General features: G+C 40.3%; 2 protein-coding genes across 5 annotated transcripts in view; one reads left to right on the top strand and one right to left on the bottom strand.

Annotated features, from left to right (window-relative positions):
- LOC105027450 (zinc finger protein OZF-like) overlaps positions 1 to 17,611 on the bottom strand; it is a 541,343-nt gene that overhangs the window by 82,113 nt on the left and 441,619 nt on the right. The gene's annotated exons all lie outside the window — the stretch shown is intronic.
- On the top strand, positions 266 to 10,365 carry LOC109614772 (zinc finger protein 850-like). 2 transcript variants are annotated; one of them, XM_029115996.2, is made up of 3 exons: positions 266 to 699; positions 3,336 to 3,498; positions 5,699 to 10,365. In XM_029115996.2, the coding sequence occupies exons 1-3, from the start codon at positions 673 to 675 to the stop codon at positions 8,035 to 8,037; spliced, it is 2,529 nt and encodes an 842-aa protein (XP_028971829.2). In that variant the 5' UTR covers positions 266 to 672; the 3' UTR covers positions 8,038 to 10,365. The 2 variants fall into 2 exon arrangements, with proteins under 2 accessions (XP_028971829.2, XP_034144450.1); XM_034288559.1 differs by having other exon boundaries at positions 3,300 to 3,498.

Genomic DNA, 17,611 nt, shown 5'->3' with positions numbered 1-17,611 from the left:
CAATCCACTCTCCTGAACATTTCCTAACATACATTTTTACCATATACACTAAGCAAAGTGTCAAAATCGATACATTTAATATTATTAAAATCGCCTTTTACCGCGGACATCAATTTTGAAGGCAAAATCCGAAAACCGGAAGTCTTATTGTTGCTACGGAATCTCTAATGTTGCCAGCATGACGCTAATTCGTTTTCAAGTAATACGTTGGCTAAATCTTCGTGACCCGGAAGTGTTTTTTAACGTTGCCCACAAGACGCTGATTGTTACTTACCAGTATTTGTAAGTAGGTAAACTCAGTGGTAATGGATAATTTTCCGAGTGACGAAATAACACAACAAATCCAGTGACGACCGCTGTGTCTTTCGGGACATACGGATGTTAACTAAATCGGCTTTTATTGTTAGTCCTTACCTTGTCTAATTAAGCTTGCTAGATATCTTCCGTTGGGCAGAGTACTGTTTAGAAAAGATAGGGCGAACTCCAATAGTGATCCCAGATACCAGTGAATTCTGGGGGTTTCCTCTGCGTGTTACTGAAGAAACGTCGACTGGTCTCTGATCAACTCGCAACTTTCCAAATTGTTTCACCTGCGCCGCTTTAGACCTCCCTGGAACATTCTCTCCGCTCAACCACAAGAGAGGACTTCGCTTTTGTTCCCCAGTCCGTGTTATGGAGGACGACCAGGCCTGCACCGTCGTAAGAGTTATATATTTGTCCTCGTTTCAGAGCTCTGTAATGGTTTAAAGGTTTATCCCATTATTTGTGTGCATTTATGTTGGGTTTTGTATTTATGTCTTACGTGAATTACTTCATTCATGGAGTTGTATGTACTGTTCACAGGGTTTCTGCGGGGTCATAAAACGTCTTAAATTTAACAATAAGAATTTTAGGCCATAAAAACGTCCGGATTTTCCATACAAGGTCATAAATTACATTTAGCCACGTCTTAAATGTATATGCTCGTCCATTCATTTGTTCTTCCATCAAAATGCGCTGGCGACGGCAATGGCATTCATTGGTTTCACCTATTGTAGTTTTGTCTGAGGAATCTAAGTGGTATCACAGCGTCCCAGAACTACAAGGTCCATGCGGAAGTGCAGCAAACAGACTTGTCGAAAGAAACCCGCGCGAACTCCGAACATACTGTATCATACCGAGTCACTGCTTAGTTTAACTGAAATCGTCCTTGCTATCACAATGGGAAAATGTACCTTTAACGATCTATGGCTCGAAGACGTAGCGTTTAGTAGTTGGCTCAAACCCGTCGCAAACAATCGCTATCAAGCCTATTGCATTCTGTGTATGAAGGCGTTGGAGCTGTCTAGTTTAGGCCTTAAAGCCTTGAAGTCGCATGCTAAATCGGAAAAGCATATTGTTGCTGTTAAAGGCCTGCAGCGGGTGCAGGCGATCCGTCAGTTTTGAGAAATTGGCTGAGTTGAAGAAGGTTATCACCATTAAAGGGGACGAACTGAGAAAAAAGTAATGCCATAAAATACCATACCATCATCTACCACTTATCCGGGGCCGGGTCGCGGGGGCAGCAGTCTAAGCAGAGATGCCCAGACTTCCCTCTCCCCAGACACTTCCTCCAGCTCTTCCGGGGGGACACCGAGGCGTTCCCAGGCCAGCCGAGAGACATAGTCCCTCCAGCGTGTCCTAGGTCTTCCCCGCGGTCTCCTCCCGGTGGGACAGGACCGGAACGCCTTCCCAGGAAGGCGTTCCGGAGGCATCCGAAACAGATGCCCAAGCCACCTCAGCTGACCCCTCTCGATGTGGAGGAGCAGCGGCTCTACTCTGAGCTCCTCCCGGGTGACCGAGCTTCTCACCCTATCTCTAAGGGATCGCCCAGCCACCCTGCGGAGAAAGCTCATTTCGGCCGCCTGTATCCGGGATCTTGTCCTTTCGGTCATGACCCAAAGATCATGACCATAGGTGAGAGTAGGAACGTAGATTGACTGGTAAATCGAGAGCTTCGCCTTGTGGCTCAGCTCTTTCTTCACCACGACAGACCGATACATCGACCGCATTACTGCAGAAGCTGCACCGATCCGTCTATCAATCTCCCGTTCCGTCCTTCCCTCACTCGTGAACAAGACCCCTAGATACTTAAACTCCTCCACTTGAGGCAGGCACTCTCCACCAACCTGAAGTGGGCAAGCCACCCTTTTCCGACTGAGGACCATGGCCTCGGATTTGGAGGTACTGATTTTCATCCCCACCGCTTCACACTCGGCTGCAAACCGTCCAAGTGCATGCTGAAGGTCCTGGCTTGAAGGGGCCAACACGACAACATCATCCGCAAAGAGCAGAGACGAAATCGTGTGGTCCCCAAACCTGACACCCTCCGGCCCCTGGCTGTGCCATAAAATAATTGTTAATTTACAATGTTACAATTGTTAAGTGTTGTTCTTGATACTCAACTCGCACTCTTAAGAAATTGGAACCTTAAAATAATAAAACTCTTTTAAAATAAAATGAAAATCACTAATAAAAAAGACATTTGAAAGGAATTTTAATGACTGAAGTTATTTTTTGTAATTCGTGTAGGTCATAAATTCAAATCATAATGGTCATAAAAAGGTCTTAAAAAGTCATACATTTGACTGATTAAACCATGCAGAAACCCTGTGTTCATTAGAATTAAATCTGATTTGTATTAAATTGTAAATATCTAAATCTTATCGGTTATTACAATCACCTTGGTGTTCTTTGAAGTAAGGTGATTAGTAACATAAATACAAGTACATAATATATATATTTTTTAGAAAGTTTGAAGGATCTTGTTTCAAACCTTTAATTGGATTTAGAAGGTGCTGGTACATCATATATTATTATTTTTTTAAACATCAAGGGTAGCCTATTGTTTTAATCCATCTACATTTATAAATAAAATATTTAGCAAGAATTATTAAAGGTTAATTCATCTTAGTTTTTCTGAGAATACAAAATGTTCTCTCATTTAAACAGTAGAGGTGTGTATATATATTCATCATGTGCATTGATGACTATAAGTTAAGATAAAATGTGTTTTGACGTCATCAGAAGTAGTTTTGGCAAAAGTCCCTGTTGAATGTTATTCTCCTAATAGGATCCAACAGAGAGGCTCTAGTATTAATACAGTCCAATTCCAGACAGAAAACCCAAAAATCTGTCTGAACTGTAAGGAATATTCTGAATTTGTCAACCCCCTACTCTTAAATCTTGCTGTTAATTTTGTTGTCATTAGCCTAAGTGATTGGGTTATCTTTTTTCTTTCATTGTATCTCTTTTTTGTTCCCATCCCACATGTTCATCAGTCATGTATGGGTCTGGTGTGGTCTTTATTTTATCAGATGGAGGAGAAACCCAACCTGCTGCTCTCCTTCCACACTGAGATCAAACAAGAGTCACTGGATTCAGTGATGACATCAGTGAAGCAGGAAGACTGCAGTCAAACACTGGGATTAAATGATATTACAGGTGAAGAGGAAGAGATTGAGGATTTAATTAATCAAGGTAAGAGTTGTTCATCAAGAACATTTAATGTCTTTTGTTTTGTTCTCCTCATGGAAGGGGTATATGCCATTTCCTGCAACCTTTTTTCCAACCGTACCTCTCAGGTTTTACATTCATACACAATATATTTGTATACCGTGACTACGTTAAGAACGAACATCAGTTGGCACAATTAAGTTTATCAAAATATCACCTGTGCTTTTGTTCCTTAATGGCTTGCTATAACGTTACTTTTTAACATTTCTCAATTATGTTGTTCCTGAAAATGAAAAACGCTTTGTTGGGCAGATATTATATGCTTATAAACCTAATGGGTCACAACAAAACCTGGAAAATGTATAGGTTAACATTATGTTCTGTCTGTCACACTTGCAGCAAACTGAGTTAAGCACATAGGCAACATTACGAACTGGATGTTCATGTGTTAGTTTGCTTGAGTGCAGCGTAACAGTGGAATATGTTTATATATCTTTTTATAACAAGGTTTCCAAAGGTCTTTAGGCCTATATTAGGGTCTTAAATTTTACACCTAGATGTCTTTGCAGCCTCTTTGGTTTTAGTAATTTATTCTCAATTAAGATATTAACACATTGTTTTAACCAATGGGTCAAAGTCAACAATAGACCAGCAATAATCATAATTGAAAAAACGAAAGCTGAAAGTGTAGAATGTATAATAAATAACTAACTGAAGGAGAAAGTTATGAACCCCGACGAGATGTAATTTTCAATTTGATTGAAGCATTTGTTAATTGTACCCTGTGGGAAAAAAGTTATAATCCCAAAATGCATTTATAAATAAACATGTCATTAATCGTGGGAGCAATGCTGTTTTCTACCAGATGAAACCGGTACAACTTGTAAAGTGTGTAGTTACTGACAAATCTGAAGATGTAGAAGATAAATGATTTGCACATTTTGTTTGTTTTTCAATGACTATTGAGTACCTGGACATAAAGTTATGCAATGAGGTTAATCTGCCCTCAGTGAATTTCTCATCCGTGCCACCGGGCGCAATGAAATGTTCAAACACATTTGAAGTTAATATCACTCCAAGTACATGGTTTTGGCATTACCGTGCAAGGCTTAGTGGAAAAAGAAATGCACCTTTCACCAAACACTGTTGCTAAAGGGCCTCCTGATTCTGACCTATGCCAATGCACTCATGATTTCAGTATTATTTTAATAAATTGTTTCAGGAATCAATCATGTTTTTTAAAAATATTTCCTCTGAAAATAGTTTTTTTTATACTTTTTTATACTTTTTTATACAAATTACATTAACTAAAACCTATACATTTTTGTAGCTGCTGCCACTTATTTGGCGTACCAATATGCTATAATAGAATAAGTAATTGAGATGATTAAGGAGTCTACTGACCTAGTAGCAGCGGTGGAGGGGTACCGTACATTTCACAGATCACTATATTACTTATTGGCAACTTAACTGCCTTGAAACTCTGTACTTTCCAGAGGACCACACTGCATGTCACATGGTTGAAATGGCGTGAAATTGGCAACATCAACAAAGACAATCTGTCTGCATACTTCCAAAGTGTTTTAAGGACAACAGTTATTTCATCACACTACTGTGGTGCATTTTGGCCCCCTTTTTAGATTCACTCAATAATTAAATACCATTTGCTAGTATATGCATATACCTTGCTTGAGCCTCTAAAGGAAAGCTATAGACCAACTCTAAAACTATAAAGCTTGACGTAACAGCATAATGCGAGAATATCCCAATCAGAGCTGATTTTGTAGTCTGCTGAACCACTGGGCACACCACATCACCATGGCAAACTCATGTCACTGAATAATATAACTAATTAGTTGCACTAATTAATGTGAATAAATAGTCTACATATCAGCTGCTGCCAAAATGTCTGTGGATGTCATGGATGCATCAGAGGACCTGTTCAAATATGTTTTACACTCCACATTTAAAACATATGGCGGTTCATTTTGCAATCAGTAAATAAAACATGCTTGCATGCTTCCATCACTTCCATAGATTTTTAGGTATCAGTGAAAATAAGACCGTAGTTTGAAATGGCTATTTTGAAGAAAACTGAACCATGGTTTACAGTTACTTTTGGCTAAAGAAAAATTTCAATTTGAAGACTTTGTATATAATGTAATGGAATGCATATATTTTGTTAAGCCTGGAAATAACAAACTAACATTTCTGTCTGTCACAGATGGGATTCCAGAAGTGGAGAAATGTTCTACATTTGGAGAGAAACAACACAAAGACTACAAAGTAAAGAAGTCTTACCACTGCTCCCATTGTGAAAAAAGTTTTCTATCTATATCACATTTGAAACTTCATTTTATCATCCATGTGGGAGAGAAGAAATACTCCTGTTCTGACTGTGGCAAGAGTTTCAGTAAATCAGCTGCACTTTCACAACACCAGAGAGTGCACACAGGAGAGAAGCCTTACCACTGTACCTATTGTGGAAAGAGTTTCTCTTCATCAAGTTACCTAAAAGTTCACCAGCGCCTGCATACTGGAGAGAAACCTTACTCCTGTTCTGACTGTGGGAAAAGTTTCATTACATCATCTGCGGTTAGTGTTCATCAGAGAGTGCACACCAGTGAAAAGCCCTATTCCTGTTCTGACTGTGGGAAGAGTTTCTTTGATATCTATCAACTTAAAACTCACCAGCACGTACATCTTGGAATGATGCCTCATTCCTGTTCTGACTGTGGGAAGGGTTTCTCTTACTTAAGTAGCCTTAAAGCTCACCAACGCATACATACTGGAGAGAAACCTTACTCCTGTTCTGACTGTGGGAAGAGTTCCACTACTGCAGCAGGACTTGCTCGACATCAGAGAGTGCACACAGGAGAGAAGCCTTATTCCTGTACCGACTGTGGGAAGAGTTTCTCTTCATCAAGTTACCTAAAATGTCACCAGCGCCTACATACTGGAGAGAAACCTTACTCCTGTTCTGACTGTGGGAAGAGTTTCAATCAGTTAAATAACTTAAAAACTCACCAGCGCCTACATACTGGAGAGAAATTGTACTCCTGTTCTGAATGTGGGAAGAGTTTCACTACTTCAGCAGGACTTGCTCAACATCAAAGAATGCACACAGGAGAGAAGCCTTATTCCTGTACCATCTGTGGGAAGAGTTTCTCTTCATCAAGTTACCTAAAATGTCACCAGCGCCTACATACTGGAGAGAAACCTTTCTCCTGTTCTGACTGTGGGAAGAGTTTCAATCAGTTAAATCACTTAAAAACTCACCAGCGCCTACATACTGGAGAGAAACCTTACTCCTGTTCTGACTGTGGGAAGAGTTTCATTACATCATCTGGCGTTAGTGTTCATCGGAGAGTGCACACCAGTGAGATGCCTTATTCCTGTTCTGACTGTGGGAAGAGTTTCTTTGTTATCCATCAACTTAAAACTCACCAGCGCATACATACTGGAATGAAGCCTCATTCCTGTTCTTACTGTGGGAAGAGTTTCTCTTTCTTAAGTATCCTTAAAGCTCACCAACGCATACATACTGGAGTGAAGCCTCATTCATGTTCTGACTGTGGGAAGAGTTTCTCTTTCTTAAGTATCCTTAAAGCTCACCAGCGCATACACTCAGGAGAGAAACCTTACTCCTGTTCTGACTGCGGGAAGAGTTTCACTACTTTAGGTACACTTACTCAACATCAGAGAGTGCACACAGGAGAGAAGCCTTACTCCTGTACTGACTGTGGTAAGAGTTTCATTCATTCCTTTACTCTTACTCAACATCAGAGAGTGCACACAGGAGAGAAACCTTACTCCTGTACTGACTGTGGGAAGAGTTTCACTACTTCAGGTCCACTTACTCAACATCAGAGAGTGCACACAGGAGAGAAGCCTTACTCCTGTGCTGACTGTGAAAAGAAATTCTCTTCGTTAGGCAGCCTAAAAACGCACCAACACATACATAGTGGAGAGAAACCTTACTCCTGTTCCGCCTGTTTGAAGAGTTTCCTTACATCATCTGAATTTAGTGTTCATTGGAGAATGCACACCGGAGAGAAGCCCTACTCCTGTTCTGACTGTGGGAAGAGTTTCACTCGATTAGGCACCCTTAAATCTCACCAGCGCATACATACTGGAATGAAGCCTTACTCCTGTTCCGACTGTGGGAAGAGTTTCTCTCGATTAGGCACCCTTAAATATCACCAGCGCATACATACTGGAATGAAGCCTTACTCCTGTTCTGACTGTGGGAAGAGTTTCTCTCGATTAGGCAGCCTTAAATCTCACCAGCGCATACATACTGGAATGAAGCCTTACTCCTGTTCTGACTGTGGGAAAACTTTCTCTCGATTAGGCAACCTTAAATCTCACCAGCGCATACATACTGGTGTGAAACCTTACTCCTGTTCTGACTGTGGGAAGAGTTTTACTACGTCAGGTACACTTATTCAACATCAGAGAGTGCACACAGGAGAGTGTCCTTATTCCTGTGCTGATTGTGGAAAGAATTTCTCTTGGTTAAGTGGCCTTAAATCTCACCAGCGCATACATACTAAAGATTAGACTTACTCCTTTTCTAACTCTGGCAAGAGTTTCTCTCATTTAGGTTCCCTTGTTGCTCACCAGCGCATGCATACAAAAGAGAACCCATACTCTGGTTCTGATTCTGGGAAATGTTTGTCATCTAGGTTCCCTTCATACTCATCAGTAGATGCATACTGGAGAATAACCCCACTTCCCTTCTGAATGTGGGAAGTGGTTCATGACATCATCTAAACTTACTATTCATTGTAGAGTACATCATAGAGTACTCACAGAAGAAAAGATATGCATCTTTTCTGCTGGGGGAAGAGTTTTTCATAACCAAAGAACTTGTTGGAAAGAGATTAAATGCTTTGGAGACAGTCAGATACTGTAGAACAAGAGACTGGAATATAAATAACGCACTCACTATCCAGGTCTAAACAGTTCAGGGATGTATTGTGGAGAAGGATTTTGGAGTAACTTAATATGGTTTGGCTAAAGAATTAGGGGAAGGATGGTCATTGTTCTAGGGGAGGGATTTTGTAGTTGATCTGTGTGGAATATTATGTATTGTTAATGTTATTAGTAGTATATATTAATGTTGCTATTATATATATTTTTTTTTAACTAAAGTTATCATATATTAATATTATCATACAGTTATGTTGTAGTTCTTATTTTAATGTGCACATATCATGGTGGATTGTGACATGTTATGTATTTCTTGTGTAGGGCATGCCCATGTATATGAAGGGGTGTCATAATACAACTTATCTCTTAAATATATTAGGAGATTCAGACATAAGGCAAATTTAAGGAAAAACCAGCAGTGTTTCAGTAAGGTGTTGGGCCACCACAAGCCACCAGAACCGCTTCACAAGCCACCAGAACCGTGTCTTGGCATGGATTCTGTGGAACTCCTGGAAGGAAGGAATGGTATTCTTGCAAAAGATATTTCTCATTTGGTGTTTTGAGGACACATTTGGTGTCTTGATGGTGGTGGTAGAGAGCGCTGTCTAGGGCGTTAATCCTAAATCTCCCATAGGTTTCAGTTGGCTGAGATCTGGTGTCTGTGAAGGCCATAGCAAATGATTTGCATCATTGTCACACTCATCAAACCATTCAGTGACCCCTCATGTCCTGTGGGTGGTGGCGTTGTCAACCTGGAAGAGACCCAATAATTAACCCTCTGTCAGAGTCACTTAAGCCCTTTCCTCTTGCCATTTTGATCCCAAATGTAGATCAGCTGGGCCGACTTGGCACTTTAGTATTTTTTGTCACAGAGCCTGATAGGATGCTTATTGCTAAGTTGTATCATGCAGTACACCCGTGTAGAAGCATCTTATATCACAAGCATGTTCCTCCACTCATTCATTCAGGTTAATCTTTTAATTTGTCACACGTCTGCAAGTTTGTATGTTGTGACAAACTCAGCCAAAGAAAGTGTCTGAAAATCAGGTGGCTCATCCTCTTTGTTTGTTATCGGTCACCATACGGGAGAGAACTGAGAGAGCTCAGTGTGTTCAGTGATTCTGCCTCACCCTGGTCCCAGTTCTGGGTTTAATACATTTCAGGAGAGGAACTATGGTGTCTACCAGTCTGGAAGGGGATAAAGGATCCCCACAGTTAAAGGTGACTCATGCAGCATTTATCTTTGAAATATCAGATTATAATCCTTACATATCATCAGTAGAGATGCATTGATTGGCTGGTGACTGGAATAGGCTGGTTTTCAGCTGATCAATTCTTGTCTTAAAATATATTATGGGGGATTTATGAGACTGTCTCATAAATCAGATTCTGTACTTATAAAATGTACTCCCACGCGCGTAAATGGTTCACATTGTGCACACTGCGCCCCAGACAGTACTGACACACACACACACACACACACACCTAAAACATGTCGTCGGTGTGGGAGTTCTTCAGCATGAGTGTAGAAGACACAAAGCTCACAATTGGTAATACCTGTAAGTCCAAAATTTACGTGGAGGAAAAACATTGAAAACATTCAGAACAACAAACTTAATCAGACACTTCTACCCGGTGGAAAGTGAATACAGAGTCAAAGTAGAATCTCTCTACCAGGGCTCCAATACCAGGAACATGTGGAGTGGTCTGAAAACCATCACTGACTATAAAGGCAACACAGGTAGTGTGGGGGAAGTGCCGGCTTCTCTCCCAGAGGAACTGAACTCTTTCTATGCTTGATTTGAGAACATCATCCCTGGCATGGATACTCAAATGAACCAGGATGGCTGCCCTTTTCAAATGACCAGGTCAGACGTCTGTAAAGCCCTAAAAAGGATTAACACCCGCAAGGCTCCTGGACCAGACAACATCTCAGGCCGTGTTCTCAAGGTCTGTGCTGACCAACTGGCTGATGTCTTTACTGATATCTTCAACCTATCGCTACGTCAGTCAGTGGTCCCAACCTGCTTCAAAAAGTCCATAATTGTTACTGTGCCAAAAAAGCAAAAGTCCTCTGCATGAATGAGTACCGCCCTGTAGCATCCTTGAGCGGCTAGTTAAAACCACATCACAGACTCCATGCCTGCAACACTTGACCCACTACAGTTTGCCTACAGACATAACAGATCCACAGAGGACGCCATCGCTCTGACCCTCCACTTTACACTCTCTCATCTGGACAAAAGGAACACATATGTGAGAATGCTCATTCAATGTTCATTGTCTACAGCTCAGCCTTCAACACCATTGTGCCCCACAAGCTGGCGGTTAAGCTCAGGGATCTGGGTCTCGACCCCACTATGTGCAGATGGATAATGACCTTCCTGACGGGCAAACCAATTATTATTTCTAAATTATAATTACCGTTACTTTTGAAATTTGAACTGCACTGTCAGTAGGAAAACCAAGCATTTCATTACCGTTACTTGTTATTGCAAATGACAAATAAACCTTTTGAACTTTTTTGAACATGTTCAATTTCAAGAAGTTACAAAACCCAAAGCCACAAAATGCCTCGGCTGATCGTAAGAGGACTCTTGTGGGCACGTTGGCCCAAAATTCAGTTTCTATGTTCAAGTCACCACTACAAATTGTGTAGAAGCGTGTTCATTTGGTAGCATTTTCGGTTTAGTTTGATGCTTTGAACGTAACTAGCTCATTTGAAGCTTGTCTGCAAATAGTAGGTTTGTTGCTTTAAATTATTCGGTTTTAACCTAACAAAGTTCCAAAACCATGTGTGTTTCACCAAAACTTTTGTTTGGGTTTGAAGTCAACGTATTACATACCTGTTTCTTTTTTTAAGTGTAATCCATAATTTTTATGACTTTATTCTGAGATGAACAGGACAATGACAATTTGTTTTGAAATGATTCACAGGAATCGCATTTAGAAACACATGTATGTAGATGTTCCTTTACTATAAACAATGGTTGACAAGATATTTTTGCTTATATATTGGAACGAACACTGTACTACAGCTAATAAAAGCCCCCAGTGGTGTAGTGGTTAGAGCATTTGTCTTTAGAATCAATCATGGTGAGTTCACAGGTCACATTGTTTTGTGTAGTGCACATCCATGTATATAAAAGGGTGGAATAATACAATTATTCTCTTAAATATATTATGAGATTCAGACATAAGGCAAATTTAAGGAAAAACCAGCAGTGTTTCAGTAAGGTGTTGGGCCACCACAAGCCACCAGAACCGCTTCACAAGCCACCAGAACCGTGTCTTGGTATAACAGAGCAGAAAGGTGTTTAACGGCTATAAAAGTACAGAGTGGATCAATATTTCAGAGAGACAAAGTCAGTCAGGTCAGGAATTGAACCCCAAGTCAAAACATTAATTCTAAGAATGTTGGGAATGTTCCCACAGGTCCTGCTGATACTCCATATAGTCTTCAATGCAACTTTTACCCAGCCATTACATTTTTGCTTGAACATTGTGGGAGACAGAACATTTATTAATGCAACTAAGGTGTACTCTAAGATGTGAATCCCAAACAAGCCCTGCTGCCCTGTGCATTTCATAGTAATTTGCTGTGAATATATTTCTGAAGGGGCAGCTGTTTGAACATTTGTTTGCTTGGATAAAAGATCAAGGGTGGCCTGGTATCTACGTTGGTTGTCCAACAGAGGATGATTTGGGATCAAACTCACGTTGTCCAACCGGGAAAAGATTCCAACGAACAGCAACCCCACTGATTGGTTATAGGCGAGGGTACTAATGATGTAGTCAAACTAGTTCTGTTTGTTTGGGTTTGAAGTCAACTTCATCCTGTCCAGAGGAAGGGAGTTCCGGTTGCTAAATGTTTCTTTTTTTAAATATAATCCATTCTTTTATTTTTCCATTAAAGAAAAATGTGTGTGTGTGCTGTACTAAAAAAATCAGAATCGTCAAAATTGGATTCGGCAGGTCAGACTGTAAACAATCCGAATCATGTACACTGATCACTCGGAAGAAGCAATTACATTGGCTTTTAGATTGATTTAACCTTCTGCAAACTGGTTAAAACACGTGTATTATAGTTTCAACGAGTCTCTGAAATATGGCAATGCATCCAACGCAGTAGTTAACACAGGTGACTAATTGATTGGTTTAGCAGTTTACATTGTTTATTCTGTGTTCTGTAGTTATGAAAAGGGCCCATAAACTAAAACGAATGTCTGTGTTAGACGCTCCAGACTTCAGACTGGTCAGTATGCACGTAGTTAGTAATGATAGTGTCAGATCCGAAAGGAGTTAAAGAACTGATATGTCTCACTGCCGATAGGTGGTGCAAACTTGCATAGGGCACCTTTAACAGGACCATGATAACCTTGAAACCTTAATTCCTTTGACATCAGGACTGATCAGGGGTCCAAAAACTAAGGGAACAGCTTTCCCATCATGCGGGAACTCCTTTAAGATAGTTGGAAAGCATTCCAGGAGACTACCTTGTGAAAAATATTTTTGAGTATGCAAAGTATGTGTCCAGAGATTTGACTGGAACTGTATGTGTGTGTATTTGCATTTAACTTCACTGATTTGTAATATTATGAAACTGGAACTGTCTGCTTGTTGAAGTGTTGAATAAACATTGATTTATTGTTCCAAACCGTTTTCTGTGTTATTCTATGTGCATGTTGTTTTACCCAAGGTTCTCAGGTGAATAGATTGAGGATTTTTGAAAGTAGGGCCTGAATATCTAGAAGACCCAGGTTATGGAACTAACATCAATATACCCAGGTTATGGAACTAACATCAATAGACCCAGGTTATGGAACTAACATCAATAGACCCAGGTTATGGAACTAACATCAATAGACCCAGGTTATGGTATTAACATCAATAGACCCAGGTTATGGTATTAACATCAATAGACCCAGGTTATAGTATTAACATCAATAGACTCTTATGGAAATTTTGAGCTAAGGTACATTTGAGAAAGTCTTTCCATTGGCTGGTATGTAAATCTTTACTTTGTGACACACATGTCTATACATATCAGAGGATTATAAGGTATTTGGGCCATGTCCTCCTGCCTAGACAAAGAAGGGTGTCGGTCCTTTCTGTTCCTTAGGAATGTGGTCCTTGGGGATAGTATAGGGTTAGTTGGCCCCTTTACGTAAACACAACAGTAAACATTATGGCAGAAGGATAAGGTGGAGGGAAAGCCAGCCCTTTGGGTAAAAACCTATGTGACACGAGACAGATGGGCAACAACTTACCACACCCCTTTTTCTTAGAGACTCCTCGGACGATTATGTTTGTAAGCGTTTGACGCTTCTCTCTTATTTGAAAATAATTAATAAACTGTTAAATTGTGCCAAGATAATTTTGTCTCGGTTTCTTACACCTTTAAGAGTGTCGATCGATGGAATTGCCATCACAAGACCCAGGTTATGGTCCTAACATTAGGTCTAGATAAGGATCAAAGTAATCCTTACTTGTGTCTTTGTTGGAAGCTAATTAATTTCAGGGAAAATACAGGTGGTTTTCTGGGGATGCCAGCCAGACAGTAAATCCTAGGATAGATGTTGATTGTTTGTATCACGTTTTGAATACACAATCAAAAACGATCTCAGAGAAACTGATGAAAAGGCAAAAAGTGGTACAACCATTCCTGGGTTCCCCTACTGATTAGTGTCTGTCTTCACAGCATTAAACTGAGAGACGTTAATTAAGCTAGGAAATTTAAAATGCAAAGCTTTTATTTGTTTTGTATGCCTGCCCTGCTGATTAACTATACTGGTCAGATTTTTTTCTCAAATCTTGCAACAGAGAGCACATACATACTGGAGAGAGACCTTACTCCTGTTCTGACTCTGGGAGAGTGTGAGTTTCAGTCATCCAGTTTTCCTTGAAATACATCAGCGGGTACATACTGAAAAGAGAGGGGAAATACCTTCGGTGGATAGCATGACTTGCCAGGGACATTTGAGTCCAGTGAACTAAAGTTCAAGTTTATGGGTCCAATCCACTAGTTCTTACAATGCTGATGCTGTATGAAGGGAACGATTAATGTGGGAGGTATGACTTCTGTCTTTAACGATTAATAGATAGTTTTACACTTTACTATGTTGGCCACTTTTACTTTTGAAATATTCCCCATTTTCACGACCAGGAAGGGATTTTTAATTTGACTCAGAAAACGTAGGTGAAACGTAGGTAAAACGTATGTGGATCTCAAATTACACACTACATATTAAGTACTATAAGCACATACTTTGCAGGTGATGGTGAAGTATGTACTGTTTACTATATAGTAAGCTAGTGTGGTCAGACATCCCAAGGACCCAGTCTACCACCACCAGTTCAGTGTGGTCAGACATCCCAAGGACCCAGTCTACCATCTCCAGGTCAGTGTGGTCAGATATCCCAAGGACCCAGTCTACCACCACCAGTTCAGTGTGGTCAGACATCCCAAGGACCCAGTCTACCACCACCAGGTCAGTGTGGTCAGACATCCCAAGGACCCAGTCTACCACCACCAGGTCAGTGTGGTCAGAGCATCTACCAGACAGTCAATCACATGCCCAGTTCAGAATATAAGTTTAGCTTCAGCTTGAAATAGATGATTTTGTCAGATTATGCCTCACTTTAAAACATTGGTTGTTAATTCATGTGTGTTCTTTTTATGATGGCTGTGGCGTTTTTATTGTGAGAGGAGCGGGTGGAGCTGGCGGCTGCAGCCACTGGGCAGCGGGAGGAGCTGGCGGCTGCGGCCACTGGGCAGCGGGTGGAGCTGGCGGCTGCGGCCACTGGGCAGCGGGGGGCGCTGGCGGCGCTGGGGCGCTGAAAACACCCGGCGTCTAAGGGCTGGGGCACCTGGACCACCCCACACGTGAGCATAGATGGCAAGGTCTCTTCCTTCCACCCCTCATTATTTAGAAATGTAAACAAAATAATAATTTGTCATGGCCATCTTCTATGCAGTGGTGTAAATAATAGTATTTGGCTGTGTTCACCGGTTTTGTGAAGTTGCTAAGGATGAGCTAAATTACCTAAACAGAGTTCATAACTAACCAGTGATCTTAATTGATTATTTACACTCTTCCTTTTAATTTTATTGATCACTGGTTAGTTTTGAACTCCCAAAATTGTGTACAATTATGAGATTAGTGTGTTTGGCAACAAAAACAAACAAAAAAGTATTAGTAAAGAGCTGGATTCTCAGGCCCTTAAAACCAGGGATCAAGTGCGTAATCTTGGTGTTCTGATAAAACTCAGACCTCACATTTAACAGTCATATTCAAACGGTCACCAAAACAGCATTCTATCATCTAAAAAATATTGCAAGATTTGCAGGCTTGGTGCCCCAAAAAGACCCAGAGAAGCTCATGCATGCTTTTATCTCTAGTAGGGTTGACTACTGTAATGGCCTCTTAACTGGACTCCCCAAAAATACTTTAAAACAGCTGCAGCTCATTCAGAATGCTAACCAGGACCAAGAGAACAGAACACATCACTCCAGTTCTTAAATCTTTGCATTGGCTTCCAGTCAGTTACAGAATAGATTTCAAAGTGGTGCTTTTAGTTTATAAATCTCTGAATGGTTACATTTCTGATATGTTTGAAGAATATAAACTGAGCAGGGCTCGATGTATGAATTGTGCTATATAAATACATTTGCTTGCTTTACCTGGTTACTTAGATCTTAATTAGATACTTCCCTAAAGTGGTGAACAAAGCCGAACACAGTTGAGTACTTTTACTTTGCACTTTGTACACCTCTACTTCTATGTGATTTTTGTGATCTTTCATTTCAGTTCCAAAGATGCGTTGTTGAGCTGGGGGATGCTGTTGCCTGGGTAAATGCCAACATGGGCCTTTTCTGAGACTGGGTAGTCCTCACCCCTGAATGATGAGGAAATACAGGGTGCTCTGCAGATGCTCAGAGAGGCTTCAACTCTAGAGGAAGAACAAGAAGCTCTCTCCCATTCATGTTTTTGTTTAATAATTTTGAAGACACTGAAACATTCATAGACGAAATAGACAAAAGAGGACTTAGTGATAAATTTGAGCTTCCCTGTTAATTATGTTTGTTGATGAGGATACCTATTAGCTGTCTTTAAACCATCAGCTAATGCTGGGTTCCACACAACAAAAATTACAAGATCCAGAAAACACAATATAATTTGACGAGACAAAGAGAGAAGGAACATCATTTATTTAGCAAGAGTAAACTGGACAGTGTTTTGGAAGTGTTCACCTGGCCATACAACATGATAGGATGAATCCAAAGCCTACAGAATCTGGGCAAAGCTGAATACACAGTACATAAAGAAACAGTTTAGTTTTGACAGTGTTGGAATGTAATGTTTAGAATATTTAATGGGGTAATTAAATGTTCAATTGTCTAACTGACATATCATTTAATTTTGTATTTCTTAGGTTATGCCATTAACTTTAAGATTTTCGGCTATATTAATTGACTTTCAATAATGTATGTTGTGCTCTTTTTGACCTGTTCTTCTTGTAATTTATGCTATTGAAAAATGTTTAGGATAAGGGTTAAATTAGATGTAACACATATTCCTCCCAATAATGTTTTAAGTCCATAACCAAGTTGAAAACTGGTCAGATCTATACAGCTGAACCCACAGGTCTTCAAAAAGGACCTTCAGAACAGTTTAGCTGTCACTGAAGTTGTTGCTCACAGGTCCACCGCACAATGTACCTTACACAGCATGTTCACATTTGTCTAATATGTTGAATCTATGGAAAATACATAAATGGTAATACTGTATAAACTTGTGCAAAAGGGAGGCCTGTTTCACTTTGTAACATGAAGAGCTCAGATCAACTATATTTTAACTGCAATAAGCAGAATTCTCAATCATCAACCTCCTAATGATGGCCTTCTACTGTATCACATATAACCAAGCAACGGCTACTGTTGTGGAAATTTCTTTATACAATGTATGTATCTCACTGATTAAAGGACTGAGTCCCACTGTTTAGATGGGTAGAGGAATGTGGGGGATCTGGTATTTGCATAGGGGGAATCATTGACTGGTATCAGCTGATGAAAGGGTGCTCTTTATCTCCTTATCTGTATAAACTCACCAGGGCATCTATTGTCTGTTCGGGTTCGGTTGGAACCCTTAGATTTGAAGAAGGTATTTATGGCAGGGAGGAGAGCTGTCCTTTGTGTGAT

This window comes from Esox lucius, chromosome 20 (genome assembly GCF_011004845.1).
Source record: "Esox lucius isolate fEsoLuc1 chromosome 20, fEsoLuc1.pri, whole genome shotgun sequence".
Lineage (NCBI taxonomy): Eukaryota > Metazoa > Chordata > Actinopteri > Esociformes > Esocidae > Esox > Esox lucius.
Note: the sequence above shows the minus strand (reverse complement) of the source record. Positions and strands in the feature narration are given on the sequence as shown.

Bases quoted from the DNA above. Each gene is read 5' to 3' on its own strand.
- LOC109614772 (XM_034288559.1), top strand. From the start codon at position 673: ATGGAGGACGACCAGGCCTGCACCGTC. The intron at 700-3,299 runs GTAAGAGTTATA...CATGTTCATCAG, and splicing joins ACGACCAGGCCTGCACCGTC to TCATGTATGGGTCTGGTGTG. The intron at 3,499-5,698 runs GTAAGAGTTGTT...TGTCTGTCACAG, and splicing joins TGAGGATTTAATTAATCAAG to ATGGGATTCCAGAAGTGGAG.